At 37.7% G+C, this 24,334-nt stretch overlaps 7 protein-coding genes across 7 annotated transcripts; 1 reads left to right on the top strand and 6 right to left on the bottom strand.

Annotated features, from left to right (window-relative positions):
• Nucleotides 1-685: 685 nt before the first annotated feature.
• Nucleotides 686-1,174, bottom strand: GCK72_024491 (uncharacterized protein; the record flags this gene model as incomplete). The annotated part of the gene is made up of 3 exons (XM_003117675.2): nt 686-788; nt 834-927; nt 1,105-1,174. The coding sequence occupies 3 exons, from the start codon at nt 1,172-1,174 to the stop codon at nt 686-688; spliced, it is 267 nt and encodes an 88-aa protein (XP_003117723.2).
• Nucleotides 1,175-3,964: 2,790 nt separating this feature from the next.
• GCK72_024490 (uncharacterized protein) lies at nt 3,965-4,495 on the top strand (the record flags this gene model as incomplete). The annotated part of the gene is made up of 4 exons (XM_003117764.2): nt 3,965-4,027; nt 4,085-4,147; nt 4,194-4,304; nt 4,358-4,495. 4 exons carry the CDS (start codon nt 3,965-3,967, stop codon nt 4,493-4,495), a joined length of 375 nt encoding a protein of 124 aa, XP_003117812.2.
• Nucleotides 4,496-5,255: 760 nt separating this feature from the next.
• GCK72_024489 (uncharacterized protein) lies at nt 5,256-5,576 on the bottom strand (the record flags this gene model as incomplete). The annotated part of the gene is made up of 3 exons (XM_003117929.1): nt 5,256-5,341; nt 5,395-5,467; nt 5,517-5,576. The coding sequence occupies 3 exons, from the start codon at nt 5,574-5,576 to the stop codon at nt 5,256-5,258; spliced, it is 219 nt and encodes a 72-aa protein (XP_003117977.1).
• A 2,347-nt stretch (nt 5,577-7,923) lies between these two features.
• GCK72_024488 (uncharacterized protein) lies at nt 7,924-9,623 on the bottom strand (the record flags this gene model as incomplete). Its single annotated transcript, XM_053735915.1, has 7 exons — nt 7,924-8,232; nt 8,279-8,491; nt 8,545-8,736; nt 8,784-8,945; nt 8,992-9,231; nt 9,283-9,432; nt 9,486-9,623. 7 exons carry the CDS (start codon nt 9,621-9,623, stop codon nt 7,924-7,926), a joined length of 1,404 nt encoding a protein of 467 aa, XP_053579481.1.
• Nucleotides 9,624-10,254: 631 nt separating this feature from the next.
• GCK72_024487 (uncharacterized protein) lies at nt 10,255-13,562 on the bottom strand (the record flags this gene model as incomplete). Its single annotated transcript, XM_053735914.1, has 17 exons — nt 10,255-10,290; nt 10,354-10,479; nt 10,527-10,694; nt 10,740-10,998; nt 11,046-11,138; nt 11,188-11,468; nt 11,722-11,889; nt 11,938-12,024; nt 12,109-12,197; nt 12,240-12,428; nt 12,472-12,685; nt 12,731-12,823; nt 12,871-12,939; nt 13,045-13,087; nt 13,140-13,261; nt 13,317-13,402; nt 13,505-13,562. 17 exons carry the CDS (start codon nt 13,560-13,562, stop codon nt 10,255-10,257), a joined length of 2,181 nt encoding a protein of 726 aa, XP_053579480.1.
• Nucleotides 13,563-15,678: 2,116 nt separating this feature from the next.
• Nucleotides 15,679-19,755, bottom strand: GCK72_024486 (uncharacterized protein; the record flags this gene model as incomplete). Its single annotated transcript, XM_053735913.1, has 13 exons — nt 15,679-15,853; nt 16,232-16,404; nt 16,451-16,617; nt 16,663-17,011; nt 17,105-17,147; nt 17,191-17,278; nt 17,331-17,875; nt 17,928-18,114; nt 18,162-18,264; nt 18,888-19,064; nt 19,119-19,370; nt 19,433-19,557; nt 19,605-19,755. The coding sequence occupies 13 exons, from the start codon at nt 19,753-19,755 to the stop codon at nt 15,679-15,681; spliced, it is 2,535 nt and encodes an 844-aa protein (XP_053579479.1).
• Nucleotides 19,756-22,944: 3,189 nt separating this feature from the next.
• Nucleotides 22,945-23,679, bottom strand: GCK72_024485 (uncharacterized protein; the record flags this gene model as incomplete). The annotated part of the gene is made up of 4 exons (XM_003118419.2): nt 22,945-23,059; nt 23,113-23,403; nt 23,453-23,491; nt 23,585-23,679. 4 exons carry the CDS (start codon nt 23,677-23,679, stop codon nt 22,945-22,947), a joined length of 540 nt encoding a protein of 179 aa, XP_003118467.2.
• Between the last annotated feature and the right edge of the window lie 655 nt (nt 23,680-24,334).

Here is a 24,334-nt window from a genome sequence, read left to right as displayed (position 1 = left end):
AAAAAGTGATTGCTGCAAAACGTTATAAAAATTATTTTCATTATTTTAAAATACAGTGAAACAATGTCATTCCTTAAGAAGTGTTCCAAGGTTTTTACCCCAGGCAGTAAATATCAGCTGCTCTGATTCAGGAACCACGCTAACTCCGTCCGAACATAAAAACAATGCAACAAGAAGGAACATCTGTGTTTCGTTATAAACGAATGTATCAAACCAACCGAGATCAAAAACCTAGTTGTTTTTCAGATCCAACTTCTAAATGTTGGATTTGAAAGAAAAGAAACACGGAACTGCTAATTTGCGGGAACACTGAAATTGGAAAACTATTGTGAACACTCCTATTTTCATGAATTAGCCCAGATCAAAAATCAAAAATACCCTGGAAACACGTCGCACACTTTATTACTGCCACAGCGAAGAAGTATCCGAAAATTGAAAATCAGAGGAAAAAAACAAGGAGAGGAAGGAAAATGGGGGAGGAAGATAACAAAATAAATTGGCTCAGTGATTGGATAATTGTCTCATTTGTGTCGATTTGTTTGATATTTCGTTGTTACATTTTATCAGGTCAGTGTACATTCATAATTCAAAGAAGAGAATAAGGAACAGAAGAAGAAAAGCGAGAGAAAGGTCGGAAATGAGGATTGATCAAAATGAAGAGCGTCAGTCTGGCGAGCCGTCGTCATCATTTTCCAATACGCGGAGTGTAGAAGAATGCTCGTTTTCCAACGCGGGCCATGTAGAGCCTTTTTTGAACAGAGTTCGGTGGTCCATGATGACGTGCACCCCTACAATTAAATGATTTTTTTCTTGTTTTCAGGCTTAGTAAATACTTCATAACGTTGCTCCGTTTTCCAACTCTTGGGTATGGCACCAAGAGTGCAGACGATGGATGTGGGGCTCGTGCAATTCTTTGCAAGGAGTAGTCTGAACTTTATACTATAATTACCCCCAGTAGACAGAAAATGTAGCTTCTGATGTATTAATACACTTTGATATATCGCTGACACTAAGTGCTAATTCTACTTCCTGTTAAATCATGATTTAAAATATAATATATCCTGTAAGCAAGGGGTGTGCCCTATTAATTCATCAGGAACTTACCGTTATAGTCTAGAGCTGTGGCAGGGATGGCGGTGAAGATGAGTAAAGTGGCGACCATCCAGAGTAGCATGGTTTCTGAAGAAAGTTTAAAGTGTATGTCAATTGACAGGGTGATGAACTCGGTCAGTCAACAAATAATAAAGATTTGAAATCTCTCCTCTTCGAAGCTCGGGGGCTGTATAAAAGTTGTCGAAGCGACAAAATAAGCTTCAAACTCCACCTTTTTTAATTTCCGTTTTGGGTGGAGAATCGCCCGTCGCCCCTGGCCTTATGACGATTCGGCTTAGCTCCACTGATATACAACACCTACTCATCTGTTATCCGAAAAAGTTCATCAAGGTGATTTTCCTTTCTATTTTCAAAAGGAAATGAGAGAAGACTGGAAAGGAAGCGAAAAGCGAGTGAAATCACTATTTCGTCCTGGTTTGCTCTTTGACAAAAGCGAAAATCTTACCTGGAAAGGATAAATCCGATTTATTAAATCTGGAGACTGAATAGTCAAAATAAATGTGGATTTTCTTTCAGTCGTCACTCCAGGCATACGTTTATAGACGTCTGGGCACGGTCGTAAAGAAAATTCAGATTCAGACACCCACATTTCCTTTTTAGCAAATGAATCACGCCACCTTTACACAATTCATGAGTCAAGCTAAACAAGATGTTGTGAACGGGATTACGGTCATAGCTTCTGAATGAAATTGACCGTAACAACGGTCACAAAACCCTGATCGCCTTTTTGATAATTTCTCGAGAAATTAGAAGGAAACTAAGAAATATTCAGACGAAGAAAAGAAGAATCGAATACTCTGTGAAGCCAAATTGCACTGATTGGAAATGAGCAGCAGCAGTTAGACTGTCGATGTTTGCCACACGGATTTTGGCGGACCCGCCCCGTTTGTCGATGGATTATTTGTTGCGCCTTCCTCATTCCGCCACACAGTTCTCTCTCGGAGGGTACAGATTCGTACAAAAGGATTAGGAGCATTCTTTGGAAACAACTGCGCTTCTTGCACTTTGCGAATGATTAGAGGCGCTTTGACAAGAAAATTAGTCGACAGTCGATTCGACTAGTTTCTCAGGTTTATCCGTAAACAAATGTTGGAAAAATGGTGATTTATGCTTCATTGAAACTGTTTCTGAAATATGTGCGAATTCTAAGGTGTCCGAAAACACCCATGTGTTATTTATGCAAAACACAAATAAATAAATCAACGAACAACTGATCAATGTGTGGTCCAGCAGGTGAAACAAATTTATGAAAATAAAACCAACTTCCTTGATAGTATTCCCAGCATAGTAAAACATTCAGGCGTTCTGCATCAAATCTGTGAATCATCGATGGCACACAAAAAATTTGGACATTTCGAAAGTTGTAAGTTTGTGATGACATGTAACCTATGAATGTGAAATTGAACTATGAATATTTCAGAAGACTTCGTGAACTTATTGCAGGTACCTACATCATAAAAAAACTTGCGATTACTTTTTCAGTTTCAACTTCAATAGCCCTGACTTCTCAATAAAAAATATATCTCTAAATCTTAGCAACTTATGTAAAGTATATGACAACTCCTTCCAACTTTGGTGTTCTGGTTTCATGTTACTGGTTATATCTACTGTGGAACAGACATCAGAGGATAACCATATTTTCTCGCTGCTTTCTCAAAATCCAATTTTCTCAATTACCGACTGCACAACATATGTGAATCCTCAGCTCACATTATATCTTTGTGTTCCTGCATATTTCTTTACGTTTTCAAAAAAAATTCCATTGGAAAAATTTTCTTTTTTTTTCGGTTTTTCAATTAATTTTTTACTTTTCTCTCATATTTTTTCTTTTACTGAACTGGCGTAAATTGAGGTGGGAAAAAGAAAACTTTTAAAAAAATAGTGAACTCTTTTTTCAATTAATAATGCATGAAAAATGTTTCACAGATGAGAGAAAAAAGAAAAAAAGTTGGATGGAGTCTATGATGACTCTGCTTTTTATGGTTCGAAGCTCACGGACGTGAATATGAAAGCGAGAAGTAGAATTCATAATTCTGGAACCTTGCCGTTAGCCCACGCTCATTTTCAACAAAAGCTGTCTTGTGTGATACGCAAATTGGAAAAAAGAGGCAAGGAGCGGCCGACGGATGGAATTATTTCTTTTCGGTTCTTCTTTTTAGCCACAGAAACGTAAAATTAGTGAGAAGCCATTGTTTTTTAGTTTTCGAGTTCAGGTTAGAGTAGTATTGGTGATGTTTTACTGTGGTTCTCAGATTATTTTTGTGGAGAAACAAAATGATTTTTTTTTTGCAAAAAAGTTTTTCATGATGGGTCATTTCTGGCATTTCGGCGGTAATTGGGATAGTGATTTTTTTAATGCAAAAAACTTTATACCACTTTTACTGTTTTTACTTCTTTTGTCCGTTAAAATCACATTTGAAAGATTTTTGATTGTGTCCTACCATTTGATTCAAAATATTATTCTACCAGTTTTTTGTATATTTTCACGCTTGACTGGTTTTATCACGGGTTTCGCTACATGAAATCACCCCCGTTCTCAATATGTTTCAATGCTCTGAAAAGTCTCAATATTTCTTAGAAATCCACATAAAACCCATATAACTACGATACTACATAATTACTTTTCTACCCACGTGAGCACTTTCTCTGCTTCTCTTGTTGTGATATAATATTGTTTTATTTTTGATGACTTTTTTCCGAATATCATTCCTGCTAACGACTGCGGAAATAATGTGATCCGCCTACGACAACCCACTAAACCCAATGACATTCTGTCGGAGCCGTCTCCCCATTAAACGTCTTTTTTTTTCAGAATACATCCTCGCATTTCCTATTCTTCCTTTGTTTTCAGATGACGCACCTGACAATCGCACAGGAGGAACATCTCTCGTATGCTATCTGCAACAAGATTGCAGTGAGTTATGAGTTTGATTTTTTCAAAAAACAACAAGTTTTTATTTTTATTTTTCAGTATGACCGTCGCCAAGCAGCGTACATGATCCATGCAATGATGGAGCAACTGCAAAACTCACATGTAAGCTTTCTTCATATCTATTCAGTATATCATCACATTTTTTCAGCTGACTGTCGACTACAAAATCACATTGTCCCGCCAGGTGGCGGCAGCTCGTCGGAAATGGTGCAGAGACTATTTCATCGACCTCGACTCATACTCTCTCATCGAATTGATGGTAAGTTACAGTAATCAAAATCGGAAATGAGAAAAAAATTAAATTTTTTTTAGAGATACGCATGCAGTGTTCAGGACTGGAGTAGAAGACTTTCCGATCTTTTTACTACCAACGCCCGTATGATCCGTGATAGGATGTCAAGAATCCGTGAGATCAATTTCAACCGTCGTCACCTCCAATGGTGTTTTTAATGATAAAAACTTTTCGTTTAATCAGTTGAATTTGTGATCTCTTTCCTTACCACAATTTTTGTAATTTCTTGATTTCAAAGGTTTAGAAATGCTAGTCGCTCCTATACTCATTCAAATTTTCTTTTATAAAGAATTGTTTCAATAAATCTGATATTCAGACAATTTGTTGAACTGCTCACTTATTTCATTCGAAATGAAAACTATTTGACTTACCAACGATTGTGTTGAAAGATTTCTTGAAACACCCTACATATCGTATTAAAATTGTTCTCATAGTAAGGCATCAAAAATAATATTTCAAGTCACTTGCCTCTCCAAAATGAAAACCTGAACACCTGAAGGATTCCTCTGAAATATTATGTTCTGCTGAAAGTATTTTCATTACGTAACGATGAAATTATTTATTGGGTCAATGGAGCTTCAATTTGTTTGGGGGGAGAGAAAATAAGGAAAAAATGAAGACTAGATATCGAGGAACCGACGAATATCAATAAACGTATACAAATTGAGAAGCAGCTTTTTTTTTTGGAAGAGTTCTTAACAGTTTCAGGAACAATTATAGGCAGATCTTAAATTTTCGACACAATCCAGCGACAGACAAACAGAGGGGAGAGAACAAGAGAGGAGAGAGAGACAGAGAGAGGATAGAAAATAAAGTAAGAAAACGAGAGACACAGAAAATTAGTTTTCCTTAATTACAGTCAGAGCCACAATGAGAGAGAATGATGAAAACGTGAAAGTTTAGTGTTGCCTTCTCAATTTATTTCCGCCCAGAAGGCATGAAATGGAAGTTATCTCCGCCCTGTGGTGAAGCCATGTACTCAGCCAATGAGAGTCCCATAGATGCTGAAAATATGGAACTAGTTGTTGTCTGGAATGGTTTTTGTGATGTCACTTACGGCTTCTCTTGGATTTCAGCAACACAGTTCTGTACACTCGCGACATCAGTTGGTCGATATTAGCATCCTCATTCTGAAATAAATAAATTATGATTTCAGATAGATATCACTATTTGAATAACCCCATCAGCCCAGGCGTAGGCAGCAATGCAGAAAACAGCCAAAAGCAGCCACTTCATCATTTTTGATGTGATTTTACCTGAAATCAGAAACAAATTTATGGGAAAATTTTTTCAAAAAATTTCAATGGAATGACGTGAAAGATTCAAGAAAGACAGACTTGGATGTAAAAATGACATGTCGAGATTGAAAACATGATGTGAATGTTAGGGACGGGGCGGAGCGTTTTCTCTCAATGAATGGAAAGAAGCCGGGGTTTCGGAGTCACTGACGAACAATCCGGAGCTTAATTGCGGACATCTAGAGACACGGAATTGGAGAAACGGGAAGGAATCTGTTTTTTTTCTATCCGACGAAAGCGACAACGCACTCGTCTTCTCACAAATCGGAATAAGACCGGAAGAGTCCGGAAGATTCAACAAAAAGTGACGAAGCGGGGAAAGGAAACTGAGAAAATGAAAGAAATTCAGAAAGCTGACGACGATGATAAGACCGAGTAAGAATGATGCTTCCTGTACATTTCATCCTCGTTTTATATGAGCCATTGACGCATCCCGTCATCCGAATATTGCCACATGTGTCCTTTGTATTCGTTTCAAATCATATTAACCAGACTATAGGAATCTTGATTATCAAAGAAGATGCGAGCCCTCTCTGGCACCCAGTCGCAATCGAATTACGCCTACCAACAGAATATGGCGTTGAATACAACACAACCCCACACATCATCATATTCAGTTATTGTTGGTTGCGATCGGATGGTGGTTTGTAAATAATTAACAACATCTCGGATTATAAAGAGAATATTGAGAAGAATATAATGAAGAAACTGGGGAGTCCAGGGAAAAGAGGACAGTTCGTGATGTGAATTTAAGATGATATCAATAATGATATCAGTTGATTGATATGTTGTGGATAACGGCATTTTAGATTAGTCAGTAGTAACAAATCGAGTCCAAATTTTCAACATCACCTTGAACTTTTATATAAAATTATTGTGTCCCACGACTTCAAATTACTAATGAACAGTGGAGGCGGATAATAAGTAGCATTCAATTTCTTCAAACTCTGAGAAAACTTTCTATGAGACTAAAAACAATTGTAATTCATTCACAAAATCACAACGCCTCAACAACACAGTAAACTACTGTTTTAAAAATTCATTTAACTTGTTTTCGTTTTCTAAAAACTTGAAAAGTTTAAGAAAACTAACAAATCCTTTTAGAATAAGGCAATTGTCTACAGCACCAAGCTTTTTCTGAACTCTCCTAAGTTTGTTTCCTGACTGCTGTTGAACTGAGTTGATTGAAGTTGTTCACTTGATCAAGAAAATGTTTTAATCCGAAAATAGACCCGTAATTGACAAAGGTCGATCTCTGGCATAGATTGAACAAAAATTCAGCCTTAATCAGACAATGACGACGTCACAAAAGCTCAGTTCGTAATGAGGTCATCGTCAACATTCAAATTAGAACACGCGTTTTTTCCTTCTTAGTCTGTATGAAGAACATAAAAAACTGGATGAAAAAAGTTCAATTATCTTCTGCTTAGTCGGGTCGTGGCTCTTTTATTCTCTGAAAAATCACGGAATTATTTCCATCAGCTAATGTGAAAAACGTGAAATATTTATAAAGATGATTTGCAGGACATAAAACTAACAGAATATAAAGAATAAAGAAATATACATTTCTAACAGTTTCATATCCAAAATATTAATGAGAATCAGTCAAATGTCACGTATTGACTTCAAAATTCAGGATGACATTTGACTTCCGTGCTTTACTCACTGACTACATTACTTCCAAAATGTCAACAAAGTATTCATGTTTGACATGTTGAGTTGTCCACCTACTTTTCACAAAACAACGAAATCACTTCCTTATTTTATCTGGTGTTTTGTTGAAAATTACAAACTTGTTTTTTTTTCAGGGTTCAGGAAGTTTTTAAAAATCCGATGAAGAGTGGAAAACCACCGAAAAATCAAAAGTGAGTGGGTTAGAAAAGAAATTCTTGCCGTAAATCTTGTATTACATTTTCTCAGGGAGGTGGATTTCTAGAAGCAAGTAGAAAAACGCTCATGAATCTGTCAAAGTGATGTTTTGAAATAAAGTTGATCAAGATCAACATATAAATCATACGAACTTTATTGATAAAGGGAAATAATTAAAAATGATGAATAAAAACGAATCAAATGGGGAAAAAATCAGAAAACCAAAAGAAATGATGAAGAGATGAATATGGTCGTTGGAAACTGAGAGAAACATCTGATGTATGTGGTTCACTGGTATGGACAGGCTTCATTATCCGGAAGACTTTGAAATAATAAAATTATTGTGTAATAATTTAACCAAAACAAGAAGAACTACTGTAAAAAAATGATGGTTTTCGATTACCAGTGTCATTAGAAGTTTATTTGGAAGGGACAGACGACTTCGAAGCTTCCCCATTTCCGTCGTAATCAGTTTTTGCTTCACAATCATCTTCTGAAGAAGATTCTCGATCTTCCTCGTCATCAGTGTTATCCGCAGTCCAAAACATTATATTATGATCTGACATTCTATAATGCCCTCCGCCCCGTATGCGACCCGATGTTGGTGATCTCATTATTTCTCGGAATTTTTCGGCATAAGTATAGAATCGTGGAATAAATTGTCCTGATTTTTGAAGGCACGGTCGTTTTGGTTCCGGTTCAGAAGTTCCTTCCTCCGATGCCACTTTCTGAATCTGTAATTTTGAATTGACTTTTCAAAAAATCAAAACATACTTTGGAAGTCGGCTTCAAACTTCCGGCATCATTATTGGAAGGTTTTAGAGCGGCCACGTTCTCAGAAATCACTTCTGAACCGTTCTTTTTGGATGGAAATGGTGTTGGATATATGGAGTGTATTTGTTCAAACAAAGCTTCAGACATTCGTATGTTCTCAACCGGTATTCCCGAGCAGATTCCTTTTTCTTTTGCTTCGAACCACTCCATTATCTGAAACACTTATTCCTAATATATAACACGATTTCAAGATTTCAAAGTCTTACCGAAGGAGCCGACACATTTATTTTCTCCGATAGAATACCAATAACGCCCAAGCTTATACAAGGATCTTTGTGGACTTTTCGCAATTCGGTATGTATATAATCGAGAACAGTCACTTTTCCGGTGTCGTTCTTATTAAATTTAGCCCAATTTGATTTGTCCCTCGCTGTCTCCTGATAATACATAATGTCTGGCTGAAAAATTAATTTGTAAACTCAAGTTTCTGAGAATTCGAGCCTACCAGTTGAAAGGGTTTTGGATTTTGTATCGATTTTTCGTCTAAAGTTGCTTCCTTGACGATTTTTGACAATACTTTATCTTTTGACACTCCATCAATTGGATCGGGAATTTGCACGAGGGAGTTTTTTTGTGAATCTAGTTTCTCAGTGAACCAGTTTTTGATCTGAAATTATATTTAGACTTATTTTTCTAAAGAACAAATAACTAACCTCTTCCTCAGTGCGTCCAATTCTTTTTCCCAACTTTTTGATGCAAGCATCATATAAATATGGTCCTTTTTCCGACCACAGAAGATTATAATAAAGGAATTTCAGAGTTTTCTCGGCATTTAATTTGATTTCTTCTGGTTTTTCAAGACGCGATCGTTTCGGTTTCGGTTCGCAAGTTCTTTCTTCCGGTGACACTTGGTTATTGATTCCATTCGAGTCTTCGCGGATTGTTGTCTGTTTCTGAATTGGTATATTTTTGAATTGATTCTTCAAAAAATAATAAAAACGTACAGTGTCTTTCAATTGTGCAGTTTCATGACTTTTGATAGCTAACTCGATGCATCTTGTTACTTGATTGTTTATTTCATCGGAGACTGTTTTATATCTATATTCTTTTCTCTTAGGATCAGAGTCGCGTTTTGCAATGAACCAGAGTCTGATCTGAAAACAATAGGTTGTTATAACTTTTATTACAATTTAACGGATTTACTCACGTCGATCACCGATTTATTTGTTTTAGCCGCTAATCCTTTTAGATCGGCTTTGTATAAATATGGACCAGTTGTATTTTTCGTAAGAAGGAAATAAACTAATTGTAATAACTCTTCAGCCTTTCTATCATCGATATCCATTTTGATATAAAATCTGAAAAAAAGATTAAATATTATTAAACAAAAAAAATCAAAATGAAAACTGAAATGATAGTTTTTTATCTCGAAAATTGATCTTTAGGAAAATGACGTAATTCAAAGAAACGAATATTTTCGCGGGTTTATCAAAGCTTCTAGAACAATAAGGGAAAATAGTTTGGGCAAACGAGAGGGACATGAGCCGTCTCGAGTGGGGCGTGTTTGCATCGTCTTCTTTTTTTACCTCGTTGTCGACTCAAAGACATTTCTAAAACAAGATGGGGGAGTTCTTGTTTTTGCCACGTTTTCAAGAAAATGTACAGCTGATGAATAAGTTTTTGATGTTCGAGGAAAAATTGAGTAGGTTAAAAATTTGATTCTTAAGTCTTGTTCAACATTTTCTCAGAAAGATGGAACTCTAGAAACAAGTTGAAAAACGCACATGAATTAGTCTCAAAATGTCTCAAAAATAGTTGATCAAAATCAACATAAACTTTATTGGTAAAGAAAAAAGATTTTTGAAATGACAGAAAGAAACATATCAGGCGGATGGAAAAAATCAAAAAATCAAAAGAAATGATGGAGAGATGAATATGGTCGTTGAAAACTGGGTGATACGTCTACTGTGAATGGTTCACTGGTATGGGCAGGCTTCTTTATCGGCATGACTCTGTAATAATAAAAACTATGTGTGATATTTGAACAAATAATAAGAAAAACTACTGTAACTCACTTGATTACAATAGAAGTTGCGGAACGATTTGTGAGAATTCCATTGCTCTAGCTCTGGTGAGCACAACCCTTCTAAAACACACGGAATTTTCTCCATTCTTGTGAATTCGAATAATAGACCACGAGCCTGCAATAGTTTTCAATAATTATCGAAAATGAGATCTAGTAAGTTACTTTTTGCAAAACTAGAATAGCATCCATATGATTGGCAAGAGACGCGAAGAAAAGAAGAATTTCATCATGTGGTAGCTCTTGTGTGATAACATCTTTTCCGTAAATTGACACTATCGCTACACAAACAAACAGATGGAAATAGTTGGTACGGTAGTGGGCCCAGCAGCACTGAAATAAGTTATGTCTCTCTGTCTGAATATAATGATTTCTCACCTCCCAAATATGGAGAGCGTGATTTTCAGGAAATTCTCTCTTGAAACAGAGAAGGATCCAGCGATGCACAAACATCATCTGCATTGCGTCTGGTTTTTGTTTTTCAAGATGTGCATAGAAATCTGGTTCCATCATTTTCAACATGTTGCGAAGATATGTGAGATTAGTTTCCATAAGGTTCTCGTTGCCTTGGGGATTTGAGGAAAACACAGTTTGTTGCATGAAATTCTTGAAACAGAAATATGCATCCACTTCGTCTCTGAAAAAAGAGAAATTGATACTTTATTAAAATAATCAAGTACTCACTTCAATGTGCTCAATAAGGGAGCAAGAAGGTCAGACATTCCTTGAATGTAATTAATTTCAGGATTCATTACAGCATAGTTGATGAGTATGTTTCTGAAATGAACAATGATTTTTCCTGCTGCTTATAATCAATCTTTCTTACTTCATGATTTCAGAATTCGGGTTGTTATCCCCGGCAAAATACGGATTTTTACGATCAGTGCGGACGACATCTTTAATTATGGAATTCTCGATAGAAATCCATCGGGACGGAGCGTTTTCGATGACACGATAACGTTTCTTTCGAATGTTTTGATACTCGAGGAACAAATCATTCTTGATGTTCTCTCTTTGATCTGCAGATGACTCCCATGGGTAGACTCTGAGAAGGAATGGCCACACTTTCTCACGCATCTCGACGTCCATGGACGCAAAGAAAATATGCTGTAAAATTAGAAACAAATTTACTTTTGATAAAAATCTGTGATGAATGTGACGATACTGTATCGATGATACAAACAGTTTGTTAACCGTCAGCGGACACTTTAAATATCACCTGACACTATTAAAGTTGGAAATTAAAGACTAATTGAAAATTTTTGATCTTATCTTGATTTCTTCATAAAAAAATTCCCAAACGTCACCAACGATTTTTTCTACAGTATCCCTGAACATTTCCAGTTTTCTCACAACATACCTTCCTAACAGTTCCACTGTCTACAATGACTCCTGACTTGTTTTCATAGTTCCTCCATGTGTTTAATGAAATTTTCTCAAACAGTCCTTCTTCTGGATCTTTCTCTACTTTAGTCACTGCTGGTTGACATATTATGAGTTGTTTATCGGCAATTGCCGATGGAGACCCCTATAAGTTTAATATTTCATTTTCACGCATTCTAGCCTGCTTGATTACTTCTTGCACACTGCGCGCCTTTATTGATGACCATTGTTCAAAGATGTAGGCGAGTTTATCCAGTCCACCATGATGAAAATGGAGAATCTAAACACGAAATGACGACATTGAATACAAAATATGAAACAGAAAACATCGAGAAGAAAGGGGGAAGTGAAAAAGAACACGAACCTTGTAATGTGAGTCAAGAGTGGCGATCACTAATTGCCCGGATGTGCATTCAGGATTTGAGTAGAATACACGCATGCTCCGCATTTTTCCTGGAAACGATTAAAGTGAAAGTGTAATTAGAACATCATTACCAAGATTGACGGAGAAGAGACTGGTAGTTGCCGCTGCCTTTTTACGTCCACGAGATTGCTCGTCATTGTCATTACTCTTTGTATCGGTGAGCATGAGATCGTGCTCCAATGCAAATTGTTCAGGGGTTTTATCAAACATCTGTGTGGACTCGAGAATCTTTTCCAGGCCAACCCCAGTTTCTAATTTATCTAAAAAGAACTTTTGTTTGTTTGTACCCAGGAATCCGCGTACCGCATGTATCATCTTCATCTTCAGAAGAACTCAATTCCTTCTCAGACATCTCATCTGCACAAGACGTAGATAAAGAAGACTGTGAATGTCTCTCTGGATCATCCCTGGATTTCCCTGCACTTTGCAGACCATCTTTCTCATGTTTGATTGGTGTGTGAGGGATCACATTGATTGATGGAACACCGAGTGCATCATTGAAACTATGATCTTCTTGCTAAAGTTAAACATAGTTAAAAACTAAACACACAACAATTCTTACTGTAGAGTATGGAACCAAAGTTGTTGGGCGTTTCACCTGCTTCACCGGCACTGCTGTACCACATTCCTCGACTTGAATATCAAGTGAAACACTCTGAAACAAAGATATGACAGCTTTTAGTTTAGATATGATTGTCATACGCTCTCTTCATCAGATCCCACTGCAATTTTCACCTCTTCGGCTAGTTTTTGTGGAGGTGTCTGCACATTCTAAAATTTCAGCATAATTGACATAATTCTGGCTGCTTACAATTAATTTCCTTCTTATTAAAGAAGTGTTCGAAACAAATTACACTGTTGTCACCTACTAATTACCTCGTCTCGATTCTGTTTACCACGAGGAGAAACACTGCGAATGCTGAAAAAATAAACAACGTCAAGACGTATTCTCTCGCATTTTGTCTTCTAACCTCTGTGGATTCTTATGAAGTGTCAAATTTGGTAGCCATTGCAGGATCAGAGTCAATCCCATAGATTCATTACACTGGCAATGGACTGTTAGATATCCGGGACAGTGTGCTTCGTCTTCTCCCTGAATGCAGAATTTTCAATTTTAAAACTCAAACACTTTTTTTTTCTGCTCTCACCGCTTTTGCATCGGTTTCATGAACACAAACGTTATTTTTGGAATAAACAACATCTCCATCTCGACCCAAGAAAAACGAGTTCACGCCTGGAATGAAAAATGTATAGTATACAGAATCGACAAAGTGGAAATAATTTGTCTGTTACAGAATAATAAATGACATTTTCGATTGAGATAACATGGACTCACCACGAATTCCATTGAGAGCATCATGAGCCTTCTTAAAAAATTCGGAGAAAGCGCTCATTGATTATGAAAAGGGGTTTGATAGCCGAGTTGAAAAGTTTTCGACTGTAAACCTGAAAAAATTAAAATGGGAAATAATACTAAAGTGGGAAATCGAGAAGAGAAACACTTAGAGATACGACATGCTGGAAATATAAAGTATCGAAAAGGAGGTTTGTCCAAGAAGTGGGCGGAGTCTTGTTCTTATTTCTTATTTTCACCTGCATCTACACATTTTTTTCTAGAGAAATCGCATTTTTATACTATGATTGAAATTTTGTGTATGGCAACTACATTTAAACACCAAGTACATACTTCAGAGAATGTTAAAACAGAAAAATAAGCTGAAGACAAAAAATGAAAAATGAACAAGTCAAAATGAGAAATACATCACTTCAGAGGAGCACTTCAAAAGAAACTTTATTTATGGGAACAAGTTCAAATTGGCTTCCTTTTTTCTCCCTCTCTTCTTTTTTTGTGGTTTTTTTTGGTAATGCAATTGGTAAAAAAAGGGGGGAGGAAGAGGTCAGAGAAAAAGTGTCAGCGAGCCTTCCCTAAGCCAAAAGGGGCACACCAAAACTTGTTGGTTTGCTTGGCGCGATGCTCCCCCTCTCCTCACTCTATCTCCCCATCAGCTCCTGCTCTTTGCTATGAAAAAGGAAAGGAGAAAAAACGCACCGAGACAACAACACAATTTTACGAAACAAAGAGTAAAAATAGGCAAATGAGGAGTAATGAAGAAAGAAGAAAGAAAAAAGGAGGACATTGGCTCAATCGATAGCAAAGAGCTCATTCGTAAGCCAAAACGGGGGGCTATTTGGAAGAAAAAGAGAATGTGGAGAAAGAAGAAGGGAAGGGTATCCCTCTTCTTTTTTCTCTGGTAGAAATGAGACATATCTACTTTATTTCGATAACCAAATGGCAAGGATGTCACTAGACATTAATGGGGAAAGAGTGGGGGGAATAGCTGGCAGAATTTGTAGAGCAGCAGTGGCTGCTATTAAAGGAAAAATGGCGTCGTGTTTTTTGGAAGCACATAAAACAACAACAAGATGTCCTGGACAACCAACCGGAATATATTATGATCTCAGTCAATAAATCAAAAGCCATAGTGTCAATAGACATAGCTTTGTACTACATCATATTGTATTTTGGTTTTAAAATGCGTTTCTTATTGCCAGAATGCAAATATTCAGTAATTCTGCGATCGAAAACTTGTTCAGTCTGAGAAATACCCATGGTGGCAGAAATAATGCAATTTACTCTTTATATCTCAGAAAGCGAACATGCAATCTATTCGAATCTTGTTCCATGAAACCGTTGTCTACTCCTAAAAACAAAACAAAAAATTAGCCGGAGTGGAAGATCTCTTTTTTCTCCTTTCGCACTCCTTTCCTAGCATCTATTCGAAACATCTCTTACTGCACGTTTTCTTGTCAGAAAAGAATAAAAAAGAGCAAATAGGCAAGAGTGCAATAAAGTCATGTCTATTAAGGTTCGCTAATCCAATGGAAGCTGCCGACTGCTAATCCTTACTCCACGTAACTTCTCAGCAAATCCGACAGAGAAGAAGAGAAGGGCTTTTCCGCGAATGATGATAGGCAGCTACTTTTATTGATATCCTGAATTCAAAATGGGCGGTGGTGAATGAAAGCTTCATTACATTTTTTTTGTATAAGATCAGCTATCTCTTGGAAAAATTAAATTGGAATTAGAGAAGCTAAATGTTGAATATGTATAATAAATAATAGTAAAGCTTATGTTTTATCTTGATCAAAATTTTGGAAAAACAAAAGACGTTTTGGAAATTGAGCAAAATTTATTGCGCGAAAGCAAATCTTGACCAGTAACAGTAAAAAATGAGACAAAAAAAAGTAGCACGAAAAATGGAGAAGACGATGAGATATGCTCAACGAAAATGCATTCGCTCAAACAAAATATGAAAAAGTGGAAATAGAGATGAAGAGCATAATACCTGCTCTTCTTGGACGATACGCCCTACTGGAAGAATAAAAAAGGGAGAAAAAGATAGAAAGTTACAAAATAGACCAAAAGAAAAAAGTGTGGGGTGTCGATGAGCTCTGCTTCAAACATCCGCAAAGAAGAAGAAAGAAATGGAAAATGGAGAAAAAAATTAATTAACCGAATCGGATGGGCTCGGCTTGTTGCTCTTGTTGTCCATCGAATGCCATTTGCTTCAAAGATGGCTGGAGATTTGGTGTGTCGTTAGGGGAGACTTTTCGGTTGGCACGGCCCATTCGGAATCGTTCGGCGTATGTTTGAGCTAACGGGGCCATCCACCTGTAATGCTCTCTAAAAAGGGAGGGAGTGAAAGTTCTGAGTGTTTTGGAGGCCGAGTGCAGGTGAATTATATGGAAAGAAACTGATTCTCAGAATTTCTTTTCAAAAATGATGTTAATCAACAAGAATGAGTTTCTTGACACATATTTCACCGTGTGTAGTTAGAAGGATACACATTTAGACATAAAAGGATCAATTGTAGCTGCAGTTTTGATTTGTGGGAAACGGATTGATTGAGCGCTGATGGATAAAATGGACATGGGATTGTGATGCATATGGTTTGAATATCCAGTTTGTGAACATAGTACTTTGCTTGTGCGTAATTGTGATTGTGTGATTGTGTGATTGCAACTGGTTTACATTACTCTGCTTTTCTCTATCTGCTCTTACTTAGCCGCTGTTTTTCCTTGTTTCCAACACAGCTCGTTCGAAATCGAAGTGAAAACTTTTGGAAGCCATGAGCACAAAGCTCCAAGCGTCTGCTCGTAAATTTCGTCCATGGATCCGGTAGAAACCACTGGCTTTTGCTCGGGGATTTTGTTGTCGCTCTCGTTTGGTTTAGCCTAGAACACAAAACGCGTTTAGAGGGAATAGAATAATTGAGCATACCGAAACTTTTTCTACTTTCTCTTCAACCCTCTTGGAAACTGGAAATAGTGGTGGTAGGGTGTTGGCACCGGTTTGCACTTTCTGCCACCAAGGTTGTTCAGTGCTTCCAGACCCAGCTAGTGGCCACCATCGAGGAATCTTTGGAGTGGTAGTTGGTACAGTTTGTGCTGAAAATGACTGATATGAAATGTTTTGGGGATGTGAAGGCTCACGAGTTGTTCTTTTCACAGTAGTGGTTGATGGTGCAGTCCATGTCTGTGTGGTCAAGGTGACTGGTTTCTCAGAAGATGTTGTGGTTGTGGGCTGTGGTGTGGTGGTTGTCGTCGTGGATGTCGTTGTCGTTGTGCTCGACGTGGAGGTTGTAGTTGGTCTTGGAGTAGTTGTGGTTGTGGTTGTAGATGTAGTTGTGGTTGGTTTCGGAGTTGTTGTAGTAGTTGTTGGTGTTGGAGTTGTAGTAGTGGTAGTACTTGTAGTAGTACTAGTGGTGGTGGTTGGAGACGCTGTTGGAGATGTTGGTGGTATGGTTGACACTTTTCTCAATGGAAGAGTAGCAAAACCTTGCTGAAAACATCAAAAAACAGTTATCAAATGGAGGATTGTTAGATAGAAGTGGGAAACCTTTTTCTCAATTGGTCTGTATTGGCTTTGACCAACCTGGAATCCTTCCGGAAGACCGAGATCTTTCTTAGAGAAGAATCTGAAAAATTACTTTGAGTAACAGAACTCTTTTCACCTGAAACCTGTTATGGAAACCGAATGGAATGGAAATTGGAACGTATGCTCTACCAAGTTCAGTCATCTTCTCAGCATCGATCACAATAAGAACTCCTGTAAACATTGATTGTTTATTTGCAGAAGCGTGTTCGATGTTCACAGTTACCTTTGTTCTCAGCTGTATCCAAACCACGAACAAGAAGTACTCCTTCATCCTCTTTTTTAGTATCTGGTTTTTGAACGAACCAAGGCTCATGAAGTACCAAAGTTGGCTCAGCACGGAATTCTAAGTTGCGGTTACCAGCAGGCTCATCAACATTGATCTTGAGTATACTGTTACCAGATGCGAATGGATGTTGAACCAGATATCCCCACTGATAAGCTTTCTGCTCGTAGTTGTGGTTGAATTGCGGGAAATCAGCAGCAATAGTTTCTTGTGGGACGAGGTAGTTGTACATGACACGTTGTTTCTTGCTGTCCAAGGTGAAACGAAGAACACGAGCAGTGCTTGGGTAGAGTTGCTTTGTGAGGAAATCGGTGTAGAAGTACTTTACGTATGGATCATGAGAGTCATACACAACCATATCAGCAACCAGGTTACCATCATCAGCTTCAAATGCATTTAATTGATGAGTGACGAACATAGATGGGAAAACTTCTAATGGTTTGGAAGTGGTGAATTCAAGTGTCTTCTTGTTGAAAATCAGGAATCTTGAGAAAAAATATAGTTCGGTGGTATTCTTATTATACTGAGAAAACTAACCTCATTGGAACCATATCATAGAAATCCATTCCCCAGAGCCCTCCCTTCTGGATAGCAGATCTCACATTGTTCAATGGTGGTTCTTTGAATTTGCATGGGTTGATAAGAAGAGAAGTGATTGGGAGGATGATGAAGTTTTCAGTAGAGGTAATGGAGTGAATGTATCCAGGGAGAAGAGTTTTGTCGCCTGAAAAATTTGATTGAATGATTTGATTCTACCGATTTATCTATTACCAATATACTCATCGTTGCTTCCGCAAGCATTAGTATCCCAAACTCCATAATCATATAGTCCTACAACTCGACGGACTCCATTAGTATCGACAGTGAAGATTCCCTGAAAAAAATCTTTTGCAGGTGAAAACAAGATTTTTTTCAAAGATTCACACTTCTTTTGTGTTCTTTTTTCTTCAGTACACAAAGTGTTTATTGACACGTTACCGGCTCTTCTACTAGTGTCCACTCTGAGTGCGTACATATATTTGCAAAGAGGTTAACAAACTGTAACCTGAAGCTTTCCAACACTTTTCGGACACTCCATCCAAACCAATTCAGTTGTTTTTTTTGAAACACTTGAGAGTAGTTTTTTGGGTGTCAGGCAAAACACTATACTGGAGGGCCAGCAATTGGAAACCGAAATAGATATAGATAGGAATTCAATTCACTTTTCACGTCTTCGTGGCTTTCAATGTTTGCATTTCAACTTATTCCATTGCAGTGTATTTATTGTTGACCTATTGATAGATTCCGCGCACCGTGAGCACGCCTACCGTTTGTTCAAGAATTCAGGCGGCGCGACAACCGTTTTGATTGAAACCGTTTGTAACCGATTTGACCACTCAACAGGCTCAAATCGGTCGAAATGTGTCATTTAGACATTAACCTCAAAGTTTGTACATTGACCGAAAACTTTGATCGAAAACGCATTATTGTATGTAGTAAGGTTGAATAGAAACATACTTGGAAGAATCGTTGCTCCTCGAAATTCATGGCAGAGAAAGATCCCCAGATAGTACCATCAGCATCGTTACGTTCGTGAATAGCCATTGAGATTGGAATCATTGTGTGTCTTGGAGTAGAGAAAATGTCATTCTCCTCTTTGAATGGGAAGAGTTTGAATTTTTGAAGAGTACGTACCTAAAAAAGTCAATTTATAAATGTATATAGCAACTTTAGACAAAAGCAACTCACATCAAATTCATATCCAACCCAATATGGCGCTTCAGTTCCTGCGATGATTCTGTTTCCAACTTTCCAGAAATCAAGATTTGGATGGAATCTTGCAGAGTCTGGGTTGGCTGGCACTTGTTCCCAACGAGACATGGCAGTCAGATTGTAGTCGGACCATCCAGCCCATGGAACACTAGCTTTTGTCATGTTGCGGTCATAGAACTCCCAAATTTTGTATGGGCGAGCTGGATAGTATTGAGCCGAGAACACAACCTAAATTTTAACTACTTGTTGGTATGCTACAGTAAGAAAGAGAGTGAAAAGTTTTTACTAACCTGTCCATTGCTGACATGAAATGATCCAACAGCTCCAATTGCATCGATCATGTGATTGAGCTTTTCACCTTCTGGCGCAGACGAATTTCCGTATGAAGCGGAAAGTTGACACAGAAAATAACCATCTAAAACAATACAGTATGACAGATAAAAATGAAACTTCAACAAATACCTAGCCATTTTGGAATATTCTTGCTGGGACAATACAATTCTCGATACTTATCTCCATCCCATGCTTCAGGAAAACCGAGGTGGGTCTGATTAAAGGATTGGGAAAGTACCAATGGTACTCCCACTAACAATAATACAGTAATAGGTGACATATGAAGGCGAGCGACCTCTGGAATCAGATTTCGAGCCACTGACTATTATGGTCGTCCTTTGAGAGGCGGGGTAATAGGTTGTCTCACTCGGGAGGCGACCTCACTACTTTGGAATGGGGAGGAGCTCGCGCACTGTATACCGTGTGTGTGGCCGGCGGCTTATCGTTCGTTGCGCGCCATCTGAATCTGCGCCTCCTCACGGAACGCACATCTTTTTGTGGGATACTCTCCGCGCGGAGCCGTACTATTTCGTGGCGACGATGACCTAACGTATCAGACCGAGTTCCGCATCCTCGCCTCGTTTCCACCACCAGCCCCCGAGAGTTTAAAACCAAAAGCTTCACAAAATACGCTATACACGAACGAAACGAATATTGAGGAACACTGGACACACGCAAACAGAAACCGTTTTCGGAGAATGGATGAAGAGGGGTTAGTGTGGAAAAATGAAACATTCTATGAGGGCTCGACAAAGTTCATGTGCTGCAAAAAAGTGACCGTTTAGGAGAAGTGAGACAACAAATCGAACAATAGCATTTTTAACCTGTTGGCAAATATTGTCATGTCTGTGTTTTGCAGGATTAATTGACCATCAACACTATTCTTTGCTCACTCGTATAAACTACGGAAAAAAACTGTACACTTTTTTTGAATCACTCAGATGGGGTCTCTCACCTCTCAATTACCCAGAACCTGAAACTAGTATAATTTTTTCTTAGTATTAATCAATTGAATGTACTAAATTTTTCCAATTACTCGAGGTTATCTGAATGAGTTCTGGGCCTATTCGCAAGGCAGCAAAAAAAGAAGAACATATTTTTAATAGTTTTTTTGCTTTTTTTTGCTATCCTAGAACAAGGCCCATTCCGAAATCATATTAGATTCGCAATTAATCATACTCTAGCAGATTTTGAATTTCAGAATTTTGTTATCTGAATTTACACTCAAAACCGAATTTAGTTCATCTCCTGACTAATACTCTTATCAAACACAGTTTTTCTCCAAACCCAAAAAAAAAACAATCTTCATTGTCAGGCGTCTTTGATTCAGTGCCTTTTTTGATTTCACCAGTATGTTTGCGATGCTATTTTAATTCCGACCACCCGTAAGACTGATGATTCGAACTGACAAATAAGGCATCGTGACAAACTGATGGGTTATGCATTGAATCATAATAACCAAATTTGAAAGAATGATTCATAAACCTGTTTTATTTCTAGGGAGATAGTCTTGAAGTTTTTTTTCAGAAAATCCCTACGAGTATTTCAGAGTTTATGAGAAAATGTTGATTTCGGTGTATTTTTTAGAATTAGAAAACAAAACGAACGGTTGATGACATATTCGAAACAAAATAGTCAGATTATCCAGATTTCAGTTTTCAATCCGTGCATTTATGTTTTTTTTTTCTAGGAAAAGATTGTCTACACTGATGAATTCCGTCACTTAAGTGATTTCATTTCCTAATTACTCATCGTGACGTGCTATGTAGACCAAAAAGTGACAAAACGTTTAACTTTCGGAAACTTTTCCATTGTTTCACCACTTCCTCTTGTGTTTTCTGTTCCATTTTTCCGTAATTCGATCCACCAAACTACTAAAACATCGCGTTGAACTTTTTTGACCGCCAATTTGCACTCAGCGCATGCAATTTTTATTGTTTCTTCATTTCGCTGCTCTTCTCTTTTCCTTTTACTCATCTCCTAGATCTGACGTGAGAAGACAAAAGTCGGGAAAATAAGAAAATTGCTTCAGCATGGATACCTTTCTCCCCACAAAGCCATAATTCAGTAAATGTTTTTTCTCACATATTCCAAGAATCGAGTTAAGTAAATTATACTTTGAAAAAAATTACATTTCAATCAAGTATATTTGTTTCTGGTGGCGTTGGTAGTCGGGAGCTTGATTAGAATTCTCACAATATGTAGAAAGTGTATACATTTGAGTTTGAAAAAATACGAGGAATGAGGTTGTAAGATTGTTTGCGGAAGCGGAACTTTGGCAAGAGTATTATGAGCTAATAAAGTTTTTAGAATTTTTTTTAAAACTACATGGTTTATTGGTGTGAACAAATATTTTACGGACTGTGTTTTGAACGATTTCAACCTGAACTACCTGAGACCATTTTTTTTTACATATTCCTGAGGAATCGCTGGCGTTTTTCAGACATCGCATACCATCACATCACTATATTTTTGGCAATTCGAATAGTCTATCTCACAATAATACAATTTATTTTGAAAAATACACGTCATTTTCTGCAAAATACCAAAACACCTAGGTTATCCAAGATTTTCGAGCAGTTACCGTAAATATGATCCAACTTCATTAGAATATATTAGAATGGGACAAAATTCAATGTCTCGCAGGCCCAATAATTATCAAGAAAATAGATTCAATCACCTGGTCTGATTCGATTTTCCATTCCGGATCTGTTTTTCTCTTAAGCTGCATTCAGATTTCGTGTTAAGCTCAGTGATTGATAAAATCCTCTGGGATGCTAAAGCCTTACTCATAGTTCTTACTCTTAAACTCATATGACTCTTCGAAAGTTTCGAACCGTCTGAACTGACCTTGAGGGACTCAAAGTGCATTTCTTGAGAGTAAGTAACGAGTTACTTGGACATGACGTGGATAAGGATCAAGATTAGACTTTTTCATTAGCTATCGGACACACTGGACTAGTTCCTGCTGTTGAGGGTTTTATAGTTTCCCTATCGCTTTGACTAAGAATATGTAAGTCCGTGGGTCTATGGTTTATGACACGGAAACACACCCGGACAGCAAATTGTAAATGCAGAAAAAATTATATGAGAATGTATGCCATTTTTTGGTCAACGACCCCGGATGATGTCGTCTTTTTCTTGGAATACTGTGTCAGTCAGTCAGACCACATTTTTATTGCTGTATTTTTGAGCTTCTCAAGTCATTTTTTGGTTTTCTGAATTTTCAGGACCTCTTTTCGATCAAAAACTGAACAACAGGATTCGGTTCTTTATTTTGCAAATTCCAAAGTATTCAAAGGGGAAAAAGGAGAAAAAGATGGCGACCAATCTGAACTTTCTTGTCAAGTGGCACGTACGGGGTGAAATCGAGAAATTGTGGAAATGGGTGAGAAAAGAGTAAAAGATGGACGTATACTACAATAGGAGACCGTTTTGTTCTTAATGATTCTGTTTCATTAGAGTTTCTTCATTCGTTGTCTCGGATTTGTTCGTTGTCTTGGATTTCGTTAATGTCGGATGGTGCTGATCGCTTTCCAAATCGGACCATTGATGATCGTTGCATTGGAGTACGTTTTCCAAGTCTAAAGGTACCAGAAGTTTATTGGAATTAAAACAAGCAAACATTGTAACATACCTAACCATTGATGCACGGTCGATGGATGATCTTCCGAATCGGACCATTTTGGATCGGTCCATTGGGGATCTTCCGAAGCGGACCATTGCCGAACGCTCCATTGGAGAGCGTTTTCCGAAGCGGACCATCGATGATCGTTGCATTGGAGATCTCTTTCCAAAACGAACCATTGACGATCTTTGCATTGGTGAGCGTTTTCCGAAACGGACCATCGACGAACGTTGCATTGGAGAACGTCCGAACCGAACCATTGATGAACGTTGCATTGGGTTACGCTTTTGTTCATCAATCCTATAATTTTTTAAATTATAATCGAGGATAGAAGTACAAATAAACTTACAAGTCTTCTTCCGAGAGTTGCTCTCCCGACTTGTCAAGGCTGAAAAACCAAAGTGTTAGTTTAATCGGATCTCCCCGATAATTTAATTTCTGACGACAAGAACAACACAATATGTAATAACTGATAACATACTCAGTTTGTTCCTGAACTTGTTGCTCCGTGGACTTCTCAGCCCAGACCAAAACAAAGAGACCAAGCGCAAGAAGGAGGAAACGGGATCCAAGCATTTCTGTAAAAAAAACAAAATCCGATACGGTGGTAGAATGACATCATATTAGATAACATCGAATAGTGCTGAGATGTGAAACGGAGAAGATGGGTGGGAAAAGGAAAAAAAGTTGAAAATGCAAAAAAGAGAACCCTTTTTGAGTGTTGGGATAGGGAAATTTGATTTGTAACTTGAACTGCAAATTGGATTGACGATTGACAAAATTGACCAATAGTAAGTGACGACAATCATATGGTGATCATTCCAAAAAATCTTGCTCCCCAATTTCTAAATAGTAACTCGAAAATTTTGCTCCCAAATTTCTAATATCTCGAAAAATGTGAACGTGGATAAGTGAAAAATCACAATCGAAACCGCAACGGAAGTTGTTTTCCATACTTATATAGGCTCCCTTTCATATTCCCTTCTTGAGCTCGCAGTGCCTCTGACTCCGCCCACTTTCATGCTTTCTAACCTTGGCTGCTTTGGACTCCGCCCCAAAGTCTAAACAAAAATGGAATGTGGGACAGAGAAAGAGAAGGAAAATATTGAAATTAGGTTGGAAAGCACACGGATGGGAAGTAAATACAAATAAAGATTTTGGCGGTTGGTGCAGGACAAACGACGCATTAGCCCGATTAAAAAATCGAAGTTCAAGACACAACCGAGTTATC

This window comes from Caenorhabditis remanei, chromosome X (assembly GCF_010183535.1).
Source record: "Caenorhabditis remanei strain PX506 chromosome X, whole genome shotgun sequence".
NCBI classification, from domain to species: Eukaryota; Metazoa; Nematoda; class Chromadorea; order Rhabditida; family Rhabditidae; genus Caenorhabditis; species Caenorhabditis remanei.
The sequence above is the reverse complement of the archived record's forward strand: the minus strand, read 5'-3'. Positions and strand labels throughout refer to the sequence as shown.